We start from the raw sequence: 15,037 nt of genomic DNA, 5'->3' as shown, positions 1-15,037 counted from the left end.
GTCCCCGTGTTACTGACTGTGCTATCTTCTCTTCAGCATGAGCTTTAACCTTCCTAATTAACTGCTTAGTCTTTTTTGTTGTTGGAGTCTCCATATTTTCATATTATCAATCATCTGATTGTGTGTGTCTGTAATTTGTATAAGCTATCTTTTTTGTCTTTACAGCATATGCTACTTCTTTGGAAAACCAAATTGGTTTCCACTTTCTTTTACTTTTACAGTCATGTCTAATACTGTGTGCAGTTGCATCTAAAATGGCATATATATGTTATATATAAATATCTTACATTAAACAATGTGAACCATTTATGTCACACTAATATTTTAGAGGTTATTGACAGTTTTCATTAGGGCCTACATAACATTTTTGTTAATTAAACAAAAAACTCTTTTAAGGCAACGGAATCAAGAATAGAATTGTAAATATAATACCTTATAGTTGACTATATACTTAGCAGAGTAGAGTCTGAGTCTAATGGTCAAGAGCAAACAAAAAACTAGGATTGTGAAATATTTCTGTTAGAGCAAGGATGAATAAAGCAATTGCTTAGTGATTTTTACTAAAAGGGATATGAGGAGCAAATACTGTACGTCCTGACATATGTGAGAACACCAATTAAATATGTTAAAACGGTTTGTTGTATAATGTTTTATTTAAATAAAAAAACTATGAAGCAAGTGTTTATAACTGGACTGCAAAGCTATTTTTAAAATATCATTATTACTAACTGAATAAAAACACAGATTGAATTTACGACATTTGAATGTATGTGATATGAAATCGTCAATTTTTATTTATGCACAGATCTTATCTATAGTTAAACACTGAAATGCAAAGGATCTTTATACAAAGTATTTTTTTATAAACATTTAAACTATCGTTTTCTAAGCAACATTTACATTGCGCTCCTGTTTTAGAACAATCCAGGGATATAATCCCTGAAAATCCTCTTCAAAATGCAACCAATTAATTTAGAAAAACAAGAATCATATGCATTGACAGAGATCCAGAAATTGTCAGATGTATTAATTAACTTTTAAGCAAACAAGAAAAGATACTTATCTGGTCATAAGATACATACAAGAAATGTATAGGCAATTAAATGAGGATATATATTTATAACTTCTGGATGGCAATCCTCAAACAGACCATTTTCAAGTATACAAACAAATGATTATAGAAGCTAAGTTAGTTGATTTTATTCTACTGTGTTTGATTTTCTCTGTCTATTAATAAAAAAATAACCTTGGTGTAGCTCATCCCTAAAGTTCATAAAAACATTGTTTTTGTGGTCCCTATGCTTGATATATTGATGTTTCCCCTGAGTGTACAAATATTACAGGTACATTTTCAAAAATAAACCACAGTGACCTCAATGATACATTAACTAGTTAATTTTTGTAAAATAGTTACCCAAAATGTATCAAAAAGATTCTGTGACTAATAAGATCTACAAAAATGTTGCACTTATCTGGAAGTTATATTATAGGCACTACCCATCAAATGATTTCTAAGATTGTTTTAACAGAATCTGCTAATCAAGAAAATAATTACTATTAGGTTATATTAGTAAAATAATGTTAAAATGAAGTGAATTAGCAGTCAATCACAAAAAAAAAAACATTAAAAAAACCCTAAAAATAAAACTAGACAATCAAGGTTATCACCACATATGCTCCAAAGGTTAAATAAGTCATCACATATTAAACCAAAATTGGTAGGTTAGGCTAAGTAATCAAGATTTTAATACTTTATAAGAGGGCAGGCTCTCCACTGCCTATAAAAGATCTAGAAATTCATATGTTAATTGCAATATAGAAGCAGTAATCTATGTTTTGATATGCACATGTGCTTTTATGTATATATGCATGGAATAATTAGAAAGAAAATAAATGAAAAAGTGAATACATAAACATAATTAACAATGTTAAAGATAAATGGATGGGGGAAAAAACTCTACATTTATAGATCCACGAGAGTAACTGCTAAGAAGTGAAGTGTTGGAGATTGCAACTACATAGTAGTTGCTGAAAGCCTTGCGTAGATGAATTTATTTGCTGAACACATTCCAGTCCAACCTAAATGTTTAAATTAATCTAAAAATATTTACGATTTTTTTAATTCCTGAAGCACATCACAAAGCTCTTCAAGATACTGTGCAATGCTCAAACCAATATTATAATTTAGGGTATTTCTTAAATTATTTATGTATTATAGTTTCAGGAGAGTGTGGTCAAATCACTGTCATCTCTTTGTAGGAAACGTCTTAGCTCATTACTTTAAAATGTGTTGCTCTCAGATACTATGTTATGGCAATGTTATGTCTTCAATAATAAAAGTGATCAGTCTTATCTTAGAAAGAGATTCTAAGATAACATATAGTATTCCCCAGTAATAATATTAGGGATTTAAGAGGTGGCAGGAAATTGAACAGTACCATTAAGTGTGAAGATAACATTTCTATGATATTTTGATATACAGTAGACTTCAGTAATAAGAGCTGCTCATCCAGTAATATCCCCATATAGTTATGCATGGAAGGTTCACTGCAGGCTGCATGTTACAAAAGGGACAGTGGATCAGCAGGGGATATTGCTTTACTGACAAGCTGTACATGAGTAGTGTAACCGCATGGTGACCAATTAACCATTGGCCAAGAATGACTGGTGTATCTGTGAGCCATGCTTATATAAACATCTGACAATGAGTTGTAGGGGATAGCACATGCATTAGTGACATATTTATTTGATGATAATATGTTTAATAGAATGGCAAGTTGTGCTTGAGAAATGTTTTTGCACATTGTTATAGCACACTCCCTATCACGTGCTTTATTTATGAGAACACTTTTCAACATAATCATGATTATTATGACTAAGGTAGACAAATATAATTCAAATTTAGGAGGGAACAAGAAAATTGGGGAGTTAGACACACACTTTTTAGCAAGAAAGCAAAGGTTCTTGCATATAGACAAATACAGAATAAATCAAAACACTAAGAGCCAGAAGTAAAATTTAGAAGACTTGTTTTGTAGGATTAAATTCTGCATGATAATGTCATAATTTGTTTAACATACTGATATATATATATACTGTATATACGTATACACAGTATATATGAAACTTGACAGCGAGCAACATGTTACTAATCTAGCATTGTTGCCAACTGTCCCATTTTTTTTGGCTTCCTGTCCCTGTCTATTAAGTCTGCCCCATGTTCAGTCCAGCCTGTATTTAGTTCAATAATATTGTATGCTGTACACTGAGTCTTTGATTAGCAGGGGCATAAGACATCAGGCTCTTCATATACTGGGAATGGAATTCACAGAATATACAAAAATCAATCCAGATTTACTGGTGCATTTCTGGATCTTTGAACCTACTGCCCACACTGCAGCACCAATGACTATTTAGCTCATAAAATGCCACCTGCTAAAACAATAGTGTTTTAGTACAAGTAAAAAAAAATAAAAAAAATACTCAGTATATCTAAATATGTTGTTTTCCATTCCAGCAGCCCCAACACAGTAGTCAGCAGTTTAAACATGTTGAGGTAATATCACTGTCTAATTTCAGGCAGTGTAACATTTTTATAAACTAGGGTGCTTTGTGGTGTCCTGCTATACCGATGCTCAAGGGTTAATAATTTATGTTGGTACTTGCTGTAATCCATTTCCAGTGCAGCAGTGCACTACTGCGAGTTAGTTGAGCACATCTGGTGAGCCAATGAAAAAAGACAAATATGTTTGATCACCAATCACCAGTGGTGCATTGCTGTAGCTGAGGATATGCACATATTCTTTTTTAACAAAGGTACCCAAGAGAACAAACTAAATTTCATATTAGAAGTGAATTTAAAAATGACGCTTTTAGTTATTTGTGTTATTGAACAACAGATATACCCAAAGGCATACTGCATTCCATAATCTGTCCTAGGTTCATTTGCTTGATGATAATAATTAGCTTTGCTGTTGCAAAGATTCATCCTTAGACAAAATGCAATAAATTAAAATGGTTTACAGTTGAATCACAAGTCTCACATGAATAGCTATTGACAGGAGAACATAAAAAAACACAGAGAACAGGGATTTTGCTATCATGATGTCTTCAAATGCCAAGAAACATATTTTAGGACTAAAGTTAAACATCTTTGCTAAACAAACAACATACGGTGATGACTACAAATGCTCTCACACACAGATATATCTCAAATGAAAGACACATTTTATACAACAATCTCTGAACATTTAGGGGTCTCTGTCACTCCTTATGTATTAGTGAACAAACACAATATTATTACCTTGTGCACACACACATGTATGTTGTATGAATGCAAAATGGTTGCTCACACATGTGCAGTAGAAGAATGAGACAGGGAGACCAGCCTGTTACTCTTCTTAAGGTGCTTTTATACTGATTCTGTTCAGTTCATTAATTACAATTTATCAAACATTTTCGTTTACGCAAACAGACCCAATAATTGCCAATCTCCACTTCATAACTGTGTGTGATTACTGAGGTGCAGCCTTCTACCTAAAGTTATTATATAAACACATATTGCTGGTTTATGTCCTAAAAAATATCCACACCTAAATAACCTATTATCCTATCTGCAGGGCTGATAATTGGACTAGTGAGATCAGATGATTTAGGCATATTCTGGGTGGAGAAAATTCAATTTTATGGGATTCATCAACTGGGTTTCCTAATGATTTCATCTGAAACTATAAACTATAAAATAGTCATTTATATAAAATTGGCACATCCAAGCTTTTGAGGATATAAAATGTGTGCATTTATACACACATCTGAGGGAGTGAAGTATGGTCTAAGGAGCTTTAAGCTTTATTTTATTGGATAGCTTGGACCTTGGGCCCCCAGATGTTTTGGAACTACGTTTCCCATGATGCTGAGACACTCTTTAGGATGTCTGAGCATCATGGGAAATGTAGTTCCAAAACATCTGGGGGCCCAAGGTTGCTGACCCTTGGCTTGGATGACCTGATATTACTTGAGATAATCTTAAAGAGACACCCAACATTTTTCTTTCATGATTCAGAAAGAACATGAAATATTAAACAACTTTCCATTTACTTCTGTTGTGTCATTTGCTTCATTCTTTTATTATCTTTTGTTAAAAAGTATACCTAGTTATACTCAGGAACAACAATGCACTACTGGGAGCTAGTTGCTGATTGGTGGTTGCAATATATGCTTCTTGTTATTGGCTCAAACAAGGTGTTCGGCTAGATCCCAGTGGTGCATTGTTGCTCCTTCAACAAAGGATACAGAAAATAAATTAAATTTAATAATATAAGTAAATTAAAAAGTTGTTTAAAATTGTATGCTCTATCTGAATCATGAAAGAAAAGAAAAAAAGGTTTCATGTTGCTTTAACAAACAAGGCTTTCAATGGGTATATTCTTGCACAATCCATTTGTTTCTAATACAAATGGCAGTTGTATATTGCAGATCTTTTGCAATGCCATGATTAATTGCTGACATATACTATGCATATATAAATATCACTTTAAATTTCCCTTTAAGGTCAGCACTGGGAACCAGAACTGGGAATGGGGCCAAGGATACAATTTAGGGAACAGTAGTAGAATTATGTATAGAAGAGATGGTGTAAAATAAATTGTTCAGATCTGAATATTATAAAATTCTGTTCTTTTATTACATCATGTTTAACATGTGTACTATAATTTTATGTAGGTCATATGACCTTGTTTTACAATCGTGATTATAAACTCTGTAAATATCACTAGTCCATTATTAAGCAAGGATTTGGATTCAACTTCAGTTACATCTAGTACTCTGGTTATACATTTTTTGCAATTCAAGTCACCTACCCCCAGAGCTGGCCGTTTGCAGGGGGAGTCTTGCCGGCTATGAGTACCATGGATCCTGTGTCTCTGCACCAGCTCATCAGCAGATGGATCTGTCCAGTAATGATCAGCTGTCTTTAACTTTGTGTATTCTAACGCACAGGGACCCACTGAAAATACAAGAATGAAGAGGATAAACAGGACATATATCTATATCTTGCAGAAATGACTCACAAGTAAAGAGAGACACACAGGAGCAGGAAAATGCTCTAATGTACTAAATATTTTTATTATTACACTACTAAATGCCTATAGATAATATGGGTGATAAACACATAGTCAAAGTCAGCTAAAGATTGGCAATGGCTATGCACAAATGCTACTCATGATTGATACATGGCTATGTTTAGCTCTGGACCAGGAGTGCATTGCCAGTCCAGAAATAACTTTTAATAAAGTGATAGAATACTAACAAACACCCTATTAAATAAATAATATGCCATGGAAAGGCAATATAGAACATGCTTGAGAATGATTGAATAGTGTCCAAAAGAATATCTTCATATAAAGCAGTATATATTATTCTGGTGCCTCAAGTGCAATAGTGTAATTATATTTTACTAAACATAATAAAATAAGCTTTGCCAAATCCAACTCACATGGAACAGTAGTTTATTAGCTGTGTAATAGCACACCCCTTAATTTCCTGAGGAGGTTACACCGACATGTACAAGTAAAAAAGTCTGTGGGTTCAGATAATATTATTCAAACAGTATTAAAGGAACTTTGATCTGTGCTAGGTTTCCTGTTACCTGATCTATTTAATGAATCACTACTGACTGGAGTTATTTCAGATGACTGGATGATAGCAAAGGGCAGTAAGGAAGACTCTGGTAACTACAGGCCTGTCATAGGGATATGGAAACTATTTAAAAGGAAATAATTAAAATTTACATAAAGACAAAAAATAAATAAAAAAATGAGAGTCAAAAACCACAAGGTTTTACTTAAGGAAGGTCAGTAAAATGCGTGTTGTGTAGTTAGAAATATTTGCATCAGAAATAATAAGGTTCTTATGACACTTTACAGATCACACTCATTTTGAATATTGTGCACAGTTCTGTAGGCCATCTCTCTGGAAGTATACAAATAAATTGTAATCTGTTCAATGACACATGGCCTAAAAATAAAGGTTACAAATAAAGACTTGTTGACCTAAATATATATACCTTAGAGGAGGGAAGGGGAAGAGGTGATATGAAAATTTAACCCCTTAAGGACCACAATGTACCCTGTATGTCACTGGTCGTTAAGGGTTTTTTCAGGACATAATAGCACAAGTCTAGCAAGAACACGCTATTAATGCCCTCCCTCCAGCAGGCTTTGTGGAATAGAGCAGTCTCAACGCTGGTGGCAAGACCGCACTATAAAACAATCAAGTCCCAAAAAAAGGCCAGTGACATACAGGGTACGTCGCTGGTCCTTAAGGGGTTGAATTATATTAAAGAAACATAATAATGATGATAATGTAAGCAGCCTCACACAAATAGTAAGATAGTTCAGAATTCTTCAGGCTGAAGAGATAGTTAAAAGAAGCAACACCTTCCAAGATAAAAAGTTGGATATCCAGGCCATGCCTATGCTAAAAAGGAGGAGCCTCTAACACCATTAAGAAGAAATTAAGGTTCCAGGGAGGAGAAACCTGCTTGATAACAAGTTAAATCCTAATTAAAGCCTGAACAGATGTCGGAATGTCTGGCAATTTTGCAGACTTTTTGTGACACAAAACTGAGAAGATAGAAATTTGACCCTTTAGAGAACTGTCAGATAGGCCCTTGTCGATACCGTCTTGAAGGGACTGCAGAGTTCTAGGAATTCTAAAAACTCCAGAAAAAACCTTACTGTTACACCATAAAAGAAAAGCTTTCCATACCCTTTGTTATATCTTCCTAGTCACAGTCGTTCTAGCCTGGATAATCATGTAAATTAATGAATCAGAGAAGCCTCTATGTGTCAAAATTAAAGTTCAATTCAGAGCTTTTAGGTCTTGATGGAAGTATGGACCTTGTGACTGAAGATACTTCCTTAGAAGAAGACTCTAAAGAGGAGAACTAAACACATCAAATAAGATCTGAATACCAAGCCATGTGAGCCAAACTATCACAATTACAGAGGCATGCTTCTACTTGACCTAACACAAATAGTGGAATAGATATATATACTAGGCAGAATGACCAGGGATCTAATAGAGCATCTATTATTCAACTTGAGGAGCCCAATCTCTTAATTGAGAAGCCAGTACACCTATTGCTGTGAGACTCCACTGTGCCACTATTTGATTGAACATTTCCTGATTTAGTAACCATTTCCCTGTATGGAGAACCTGATGGCTGAGTAAATCTGCTTCCCAATTGTTTACTCCTGAAATATGAATTGCTGATATTGAAAAGTGATTCTGTTCTGCAGACTTCAAAAAGAGGAGCTTTCTCCATTGCCAAGTTCCTCCCTGATTATTGATATACACCACAACCATGACATTGTCTGACTAGAATTTCAGAAAGATTCATGCTTTAGAAGAGGGCTACTTTAAAGAGCCTTGAAGATAGCACAGAGTTACCTTGCCTCCTGAGGAGACCAAACCCCCTGCTCTCTCTGATAATCCCAGACCTCACTCCATCCTGCCAAACTGGCATCCATGGTGATCACCACCCAAGACAGCTGAATACAGATGTCCCTTGAATCACAGATTGATTAGACTTCCACCAAGAAAGAGACTGGTCTAAAAATCCAGGAAGATCCTGTGCAAGAGATGAGAGTAATCTTTGTTCCACTGGACACTGTGTCGCCAAACCAGGTTTTCAGCCATAAGGCCCTCCTTGTCAGAACCGCTATCGCTGCATTCTTAGCGTTAATGCAGATAATCTCTACAACTGCATCACAAATGAAAGTGTTAGCGACCATAATCATCATTAAATGTTCCTGAATTTCTTCTAAGGAAATCATTTCAGAAACCATTTCAGATAAGGTGTCACACCATAAGGTGAATGAACTAGTAATACAGACAACACTAATTGCTGGCCTTAATAAAAAAAAATCTCCCTGGGAGATTTTTCTGTGATAACATTCCAATTTTCTATCCATAGGATGTTTAATGCAAGAGCTATCCCCAAAAAGAATGGTAGGTCTATTAGCAAAAGTGGAAATAGTCCTGTCTAATTTGGGGATGGTTTCCCAAATTTTCACATTTGGTAAAGTGACTGAAAACATATTTTTGAATTTTGTGGAGTTATGCAAAGTAATTCCAGGTTTATTCCATTATTTGGAGCTTACTTCTGATATCAATTCTATGACATGAAATACCCCTTACATCAAAGATGTAGGTTTAAATCATAAGTTAAGTTATTTTAACTGACCTTTCTTCTAATTATTCAGGCTCCTGGACTCTTAGGGTCAGTAAAACCTCCCACAGTAAGGTGTGCAAATGTTCTACCCTCTGATGAGATGTCAGAGTCTTCAATGTCAGTGTCCCTGACATACAGGTATACCGCTCCTTTGAGAGGTGTGTGATGAAATAAGCCCCATGGAGGTATTACCTTCAATAAGTAAGCATCTACACTTTATTGAAGGAGGCATGGAAAGCCAATACCTTAAAAATGGTTGAGTGGAAATACATCTTACACACACACATACATACACCCCATACAAACACATGCACAAATACAATCACATGTACATACCACACATATACACACACACACATATATATATTTAAACACATACATTAACACACAATAACATATATTCATTGTAAAAAAAAAGCTGCTTAAGAACATCCAAATGAAAGTGTAATAATTTAGTAAGCAATATATATTATTACAAAATATTTGAGGCATCTCCATGGATTGTAAATTATAAAAAAAAGGCAGCTATAGATGCTAAATGCTCTAGACTAGAGAAACTTAAAGAGAGAGTTGTGAGGGTTAAAAAAAATCATTGTAGGAATTGCTTGTCTGGCCTCACTCACCCCTGTTTGCAAAGATAACAGGACACAGGGAAGCTGTAATAGCTGGAGTTGTAACCTGACCCATGACTTGCACAAGCTACACTTTCAATTGATCAGTGGAGGGAATTGTAAATCTCAGCTCACGCCAGGAGCATAAGTGACACTGACTGCTCCTAAACCTGGCATTGCTGCCCTGCTCTGCACAGCTACTTTTCCCATCCCCCTAAAAAAGCATGTGCAGTGCTGATTTATAGCAGGTAGAGGGTCATACAAGTTAATTAAAAATAAATAAATACAACTATAAATACTGCCCTGATAACTGGCAAGTAATCTGAAGATCTAATGAATCTCTAGAGAGGGTTCCAGTTTGCTCCATTTAGAAATAAAACATAGTAAACAGCAGAGACAGAAAAAACAGACAATAAGACAGTTACTAAACAAAAACTGTAGCACAACACACAGACACGGGTTCTATAGTTAACCCCAGCTAGCAAAGGATTAACATGGGCACTAGCTTAGACTACGGCACAATGCCGAAACGCGTCAGCTGTTTGCTTTGCTGACCTCCGTGTTCTTAACTGCCTGAGAACCTGGCTTTTAAAGATGTTACAATAAAGATTAGGAGGCTTTGGAAGATTTCGTCTAGCAGCAGGAGAAGTGTGGAGCCACACAGCCGCTTGCGACAGTACCCACAGATAGAACCTGGAGTCTTTCCCGTCGGAGCGTAAGTCCCTGACCTGGTTTTGGGGTGAAGGTAAGACGGGAGAACATATGTGAGGACTGTGAGGACTGTGACTTTACAAAGCCGTTGTTTTTCTATACTTCTTTCATAATACCTAGTGGAGTACATGGAGTATAGGAGGGCCTGTATCAAATGACAGGGGGAAAAAAAAAAAAATCTGGCCACACAGGCTGTGTAATAGCTCTGTAATACAGTACACCTGGTAGAGTATAATAGGAGACTGTAACTAAGGTATACAAGACTCTTGCTGTATGAACCTGCTAGCAGCAAAGCTAGAAGAGCAGAGAAGCTGGTATAATCAGCTGAACTGTATACAGCTCCACTCCTAAAGGATAAATAACTTCCCAGGTCTGATTACAGAAGTGAACTTTGAATCCCAGAGTAGAATTAATGGGACTATAACTTTATTGGTGGCTCTGGAACTGTGCGGGAGTTAAATAAATAATAAAGCCACAGGCTGCAGCAAAGCTGGGGGTATATATCCAAAAGAAATAGCTGGAAAATTTCTTCTTTCTTTTTTCTTGGACATGGACTAAGGCCTATATAGTCATTTGTAACTTTAAAGTTTTACGGAGAGGACATTTTACAGCAATGCAACACTCTATAACACTATTTTAGAACAGGACAAAGAGTAGAGGCCAATCGAAATAGCATATAAGGCTGTTCTATAAATTGTATATATCCTCTGGAATTAAGTGTATATGCATGAGCCTTTTTTTTCTGTATTAAGGTTGGATGTCCATATGTAGGATATATATCAGGCACCTGAGATTAACACACTAAATACCGCTTCTTTTTCCACAGGAAATATGTGTGGCTCCAGATTGGTGTATTAACTAACTAATATAGCTATAAATTGACAGATCAAAAAAGGGCTGTATTAGCAGCACAACTGTAATGTCTGAAAAGTGAGGAGGCCACAGTACATTTAAAAATTTACTTTCAAACATATATTAACATCTATGGTGTGACATTACTATCTTGCCCTGGAAATATTTGTATAAAAAAACACACACTATCTAGTGTGGCGAGAACAAAGAAAAGTTTTTGGTATATAATTGTGGGGATCTGGAAGTACACTACTTCGCCTAATACTGAGTATAGTCACAATTAATTGTGTATAAAGTCCTAGTTAGACGAATGACATAATTGTTAGACAGGGTAAAATAGTATGTATTGAGAGTATATTACGCTATACCCTAGAGTTGTTGAATACAGAATTCTCCTGACTCTCCTAAGCTGAATTACCTACACAGGGCACGACCCTAATATTCACAAGTTTTCAGATATTATAGTCTATCACAACTAATAGAACTCTCTATTTTGGCACTGTAACACCCCCCTCCTTTTTTTTTTTTTTTTTTTTTTTTTCCCTTAACGCCCCACACAATCACACACCCTCACGAATTTAATTTATGGATAAATTTCTATCACCTAAAACACACATTATGCCAGCTAAGGCGAAAGACAGGAGGCCTAGAAATAGTTTAGATAATAACACAGACCTTAGGGTAGAAGCAAACTGTTTAAATATTAGTAAAATGGATATTGAAGAAATAACGAAGCAGGTAGCACAGGTGTTGCTGCCCCAATTTGATCTGATTAAGGTGGAACTTAGCACGCTTGTGTCTGAAATGAAAAAATTCTCATCTAGGCTCACACAAGCGGAGTCTAGAATATCTGAAGTTGAGGATCTAGTGTTTAAAACAGAACAAACATCTCAACAACATAGTAGCAAAATTAATGATCTTAGTGATAAAGTAGAGGAGTTGGAAGATAGAGCACGTCGCAATAATCTAAGGATTATTGGAATGCCTGAAAGTGATTGTTATCAGGACCTAATCTCTTTTGCTGCTAATACACTCCCACAATTACTTGGGATCCAGCAACAGAACATAGCAGTAGAAAGAGCACATCGCACAGGCAATTCTAGGAACACAACAGAAAACTCAGTACAGAAACGTCCTATTATAGTGAAATATTTGAATTTCCAAGATAAGACCAGAATTCTCAGAGCTTACAGAAAGATGCAAACACTAGTAATAGACCAACATAGAATTTTGTTATTCCAGGATTTTTCATTCCAGACAGCAAGCAAGCGAAAAACTATGTCACCATACTGTACCACCTTAATTAACTTGGGCCTACCGGCCAGATTAGTATATCCAGCCACAATTAAATTATATACTGACAATGAGTTAACTGTACTAAGAACTCCACAAGAAGCTAAGAGCTATATAGAGAAACATAAAGGAGACCAATAGACAGATAAGAGAGTAATGGAGAAAGGAACCTTCGGGTACATATGTCACTATTATATACAAGCTAGAAATGCTGTCTTATTTAATTATGTGCTTTTTCTTTTTTCTCTGGTATAATATGTTTAAAGTGAAGGATAAGGATATGACATTGTTTTATACTTATAAACTTTTTTACTATATAGCTGTTGTTTTTTTGTTACCTATATAGGATATGAAAAATGCACCTATCGATATTGGTACAATAGGACTATGTTAAATATATGCTCTTTTTTACTGTGGGTTCATATTATTTCTTTTTGGTGTATCATATTTCAAAATCTCACTTACAATCCCTGGCATAATATGTTTAAGGCTAGGGATAAAGTTGGGAAATTGTCTTGTGTATATGAATATGTATTGCAATACAGCATGTGTTCCCTTATCTACACACCACATGAAAAATATATTCACAAATATAGGCGTAATAAACTTAAGCCCTGGGTCGGTAACATTCACCATCCCTGGTGGCAGGTAATATTGGGGTGTGTGGGGGGGGGAGACGAGTGGTGGGGGGAAATGCGGCCCTTTCTTTTTCCTTTTTTTTTTTTTTCATATTTTATTCCTAAATTAAAATGCCACAATTAAAATTGATATCCTGGAATGTGGGGGGCATTTCTAGTCCAATGAAAAGGAAAAGAATCTTAACATATCTTAAAAAATTTAAAGCAGATATTATTCTGTTGCAAGAAACACACCTCACAACAATAGAACACAAGAAGCTACAAGCTAACTGGATTCAGGAAGTGATCTTTACACCCTGTAGCTCTAGAAAAAGAGGAGTAGCAATTCTTATAAGAAAAGGGTTAAATTATCAGATTATCTCCAAGCAGATAGATTTAGAAGAACGTTTTATTATTATTAAAATTAAAGTTGAATCTCTCCTATATACCGTCTGTAATGTTTACGGACCTAATAAAGTGGATATATCTTTCTGGGAGGCCTTGAAGCTGAAATTGTTTGAATATGTGGACACAAACATGGTGGTAGCAGGAGACTTTAATATGGTCTTTAATAACATTGACAGACTCCAGACTACAAAACAAAGAATTCCCAGGGTCTCTCAAAAAGCAGTTAAGATTCTTAAATCAATCTGTAGAGTTCTTAAGATAAGGGATATTTGGAGACATTTATACCTTAATTCTAGAGCGTATACATATGAGTCCAAACAATACAGGTCATATTCTCGTATTGACTTTTTCTTGGGATCAGACAGTTTGTTCAGAAGTGAGATAAAAACGCAAATAGGGGACTTCACCATTTCAGACCATGCCCCTATATTTTTGGAATGTGGATCAGATAATAATACATATCAAACAACTAGAGGTTATTCTTTCCCGCGATATTTATATAATGACGCCAAATTTAGGAAATACATTATAGATAGGTGGAATGAATTTGTAATACAAAATTCTGCATATAGCTGTAAACCTGAGATTTTTTGGGAAACAGCCAAAGCTGTGATAAGAGGAGAAATAAAAAACTATATGTCTAAACTTAGGGCAAGAACACGTTTAAGGGAAATAGAACTCTCTAACTGGCTTAGGAATGCATATAACGCCTATATAGTGGCTCCCACATCGACTAATTGGCAGAAATACATCAAAGCGAAACAGGAGTGGGACTCAGTTAGCTTACAGAAAGCAACCCGTCAAGATTTAAATCAAAGAACTATTTATCATAGATATGGCAGTAAAATTGGCAAGCTTCTAGCTAACTGCGTCAAAGTATGTAAATCTCAGAAAATCATCAAGTCTGCCATAGTAGACGGTATTCGAGTTACTGAAGCAGAAGCAATCAAAAAAGGTTTTGTTAGCTTTTTTAAAAAATTGTATTCTGCCCCACAGATAGATAGTCAAAATAAAGATTGGTTCTGGGGAAACATTTCTCTTCCAAAATTAAATACAGATGAGGTAGACAACTTAAACTTACCCATCACTTCGATAGAAATCAGTCAAGCAGTAGATAAATTAAAACTGGATAAAGCCGCTGGCCCGGATATGTTACCAGCCGAATTCTATAAAATTCTTAGGGAAGAGTTAAATGCCCCACTGGTAAAGCTATTTAATCAGTATTTTTGTAATGGTGGGGTCCCCTCTTCCTACTTTGTAGCATCCAGAATTGTACTCGTTCCAAAAAAAGAGAAAGATCCAGAAGCGTT

At 35.3% G+C, this 15,037-nt stretch overlaps 1 protein-coding gene across 1 annotated transcript in view; it reads right to left on the bottom strand.

Annotated features, from left to right (window-relative positions):
* Positions 1–15,037, bottom strand: part of SGSM2 (small G protein signaling modulator 2) — a 534,608-nt gene that overhangs the window by 153,480 nt on the left and 366,091 nt on the right. The window contains exon 6 of the mRNA XM_053705239.1: positions 5,859–6,004. Coding sequence (XP_053561214.1) covers positions 5,859–6,004 — 146 coding nt within the window. The remainder of the gene's footprint in view (positions 1–5,858; positions 6,005–15,037) is intronic.

This window comes from Bombina bombina, chromosome 3 (genome assembly GCF_027579735.1).
Source record: "Bombina bombina isolate aBomBom1 chromosome 3, aBomBom1.pri, whole genome shotgun sequence".
In the NCBI taxonomy this organism is placed as follows: Eukaryota; Metazoa; Chordata; class Amphibia; order Anura; family Bombinatoridae; genus Bombina; species Bombina bombina.
Note: the sequence above shows the minus strand (reverse complement) of the source record. Positions and strands in the feature narration are given on the sequence as shown.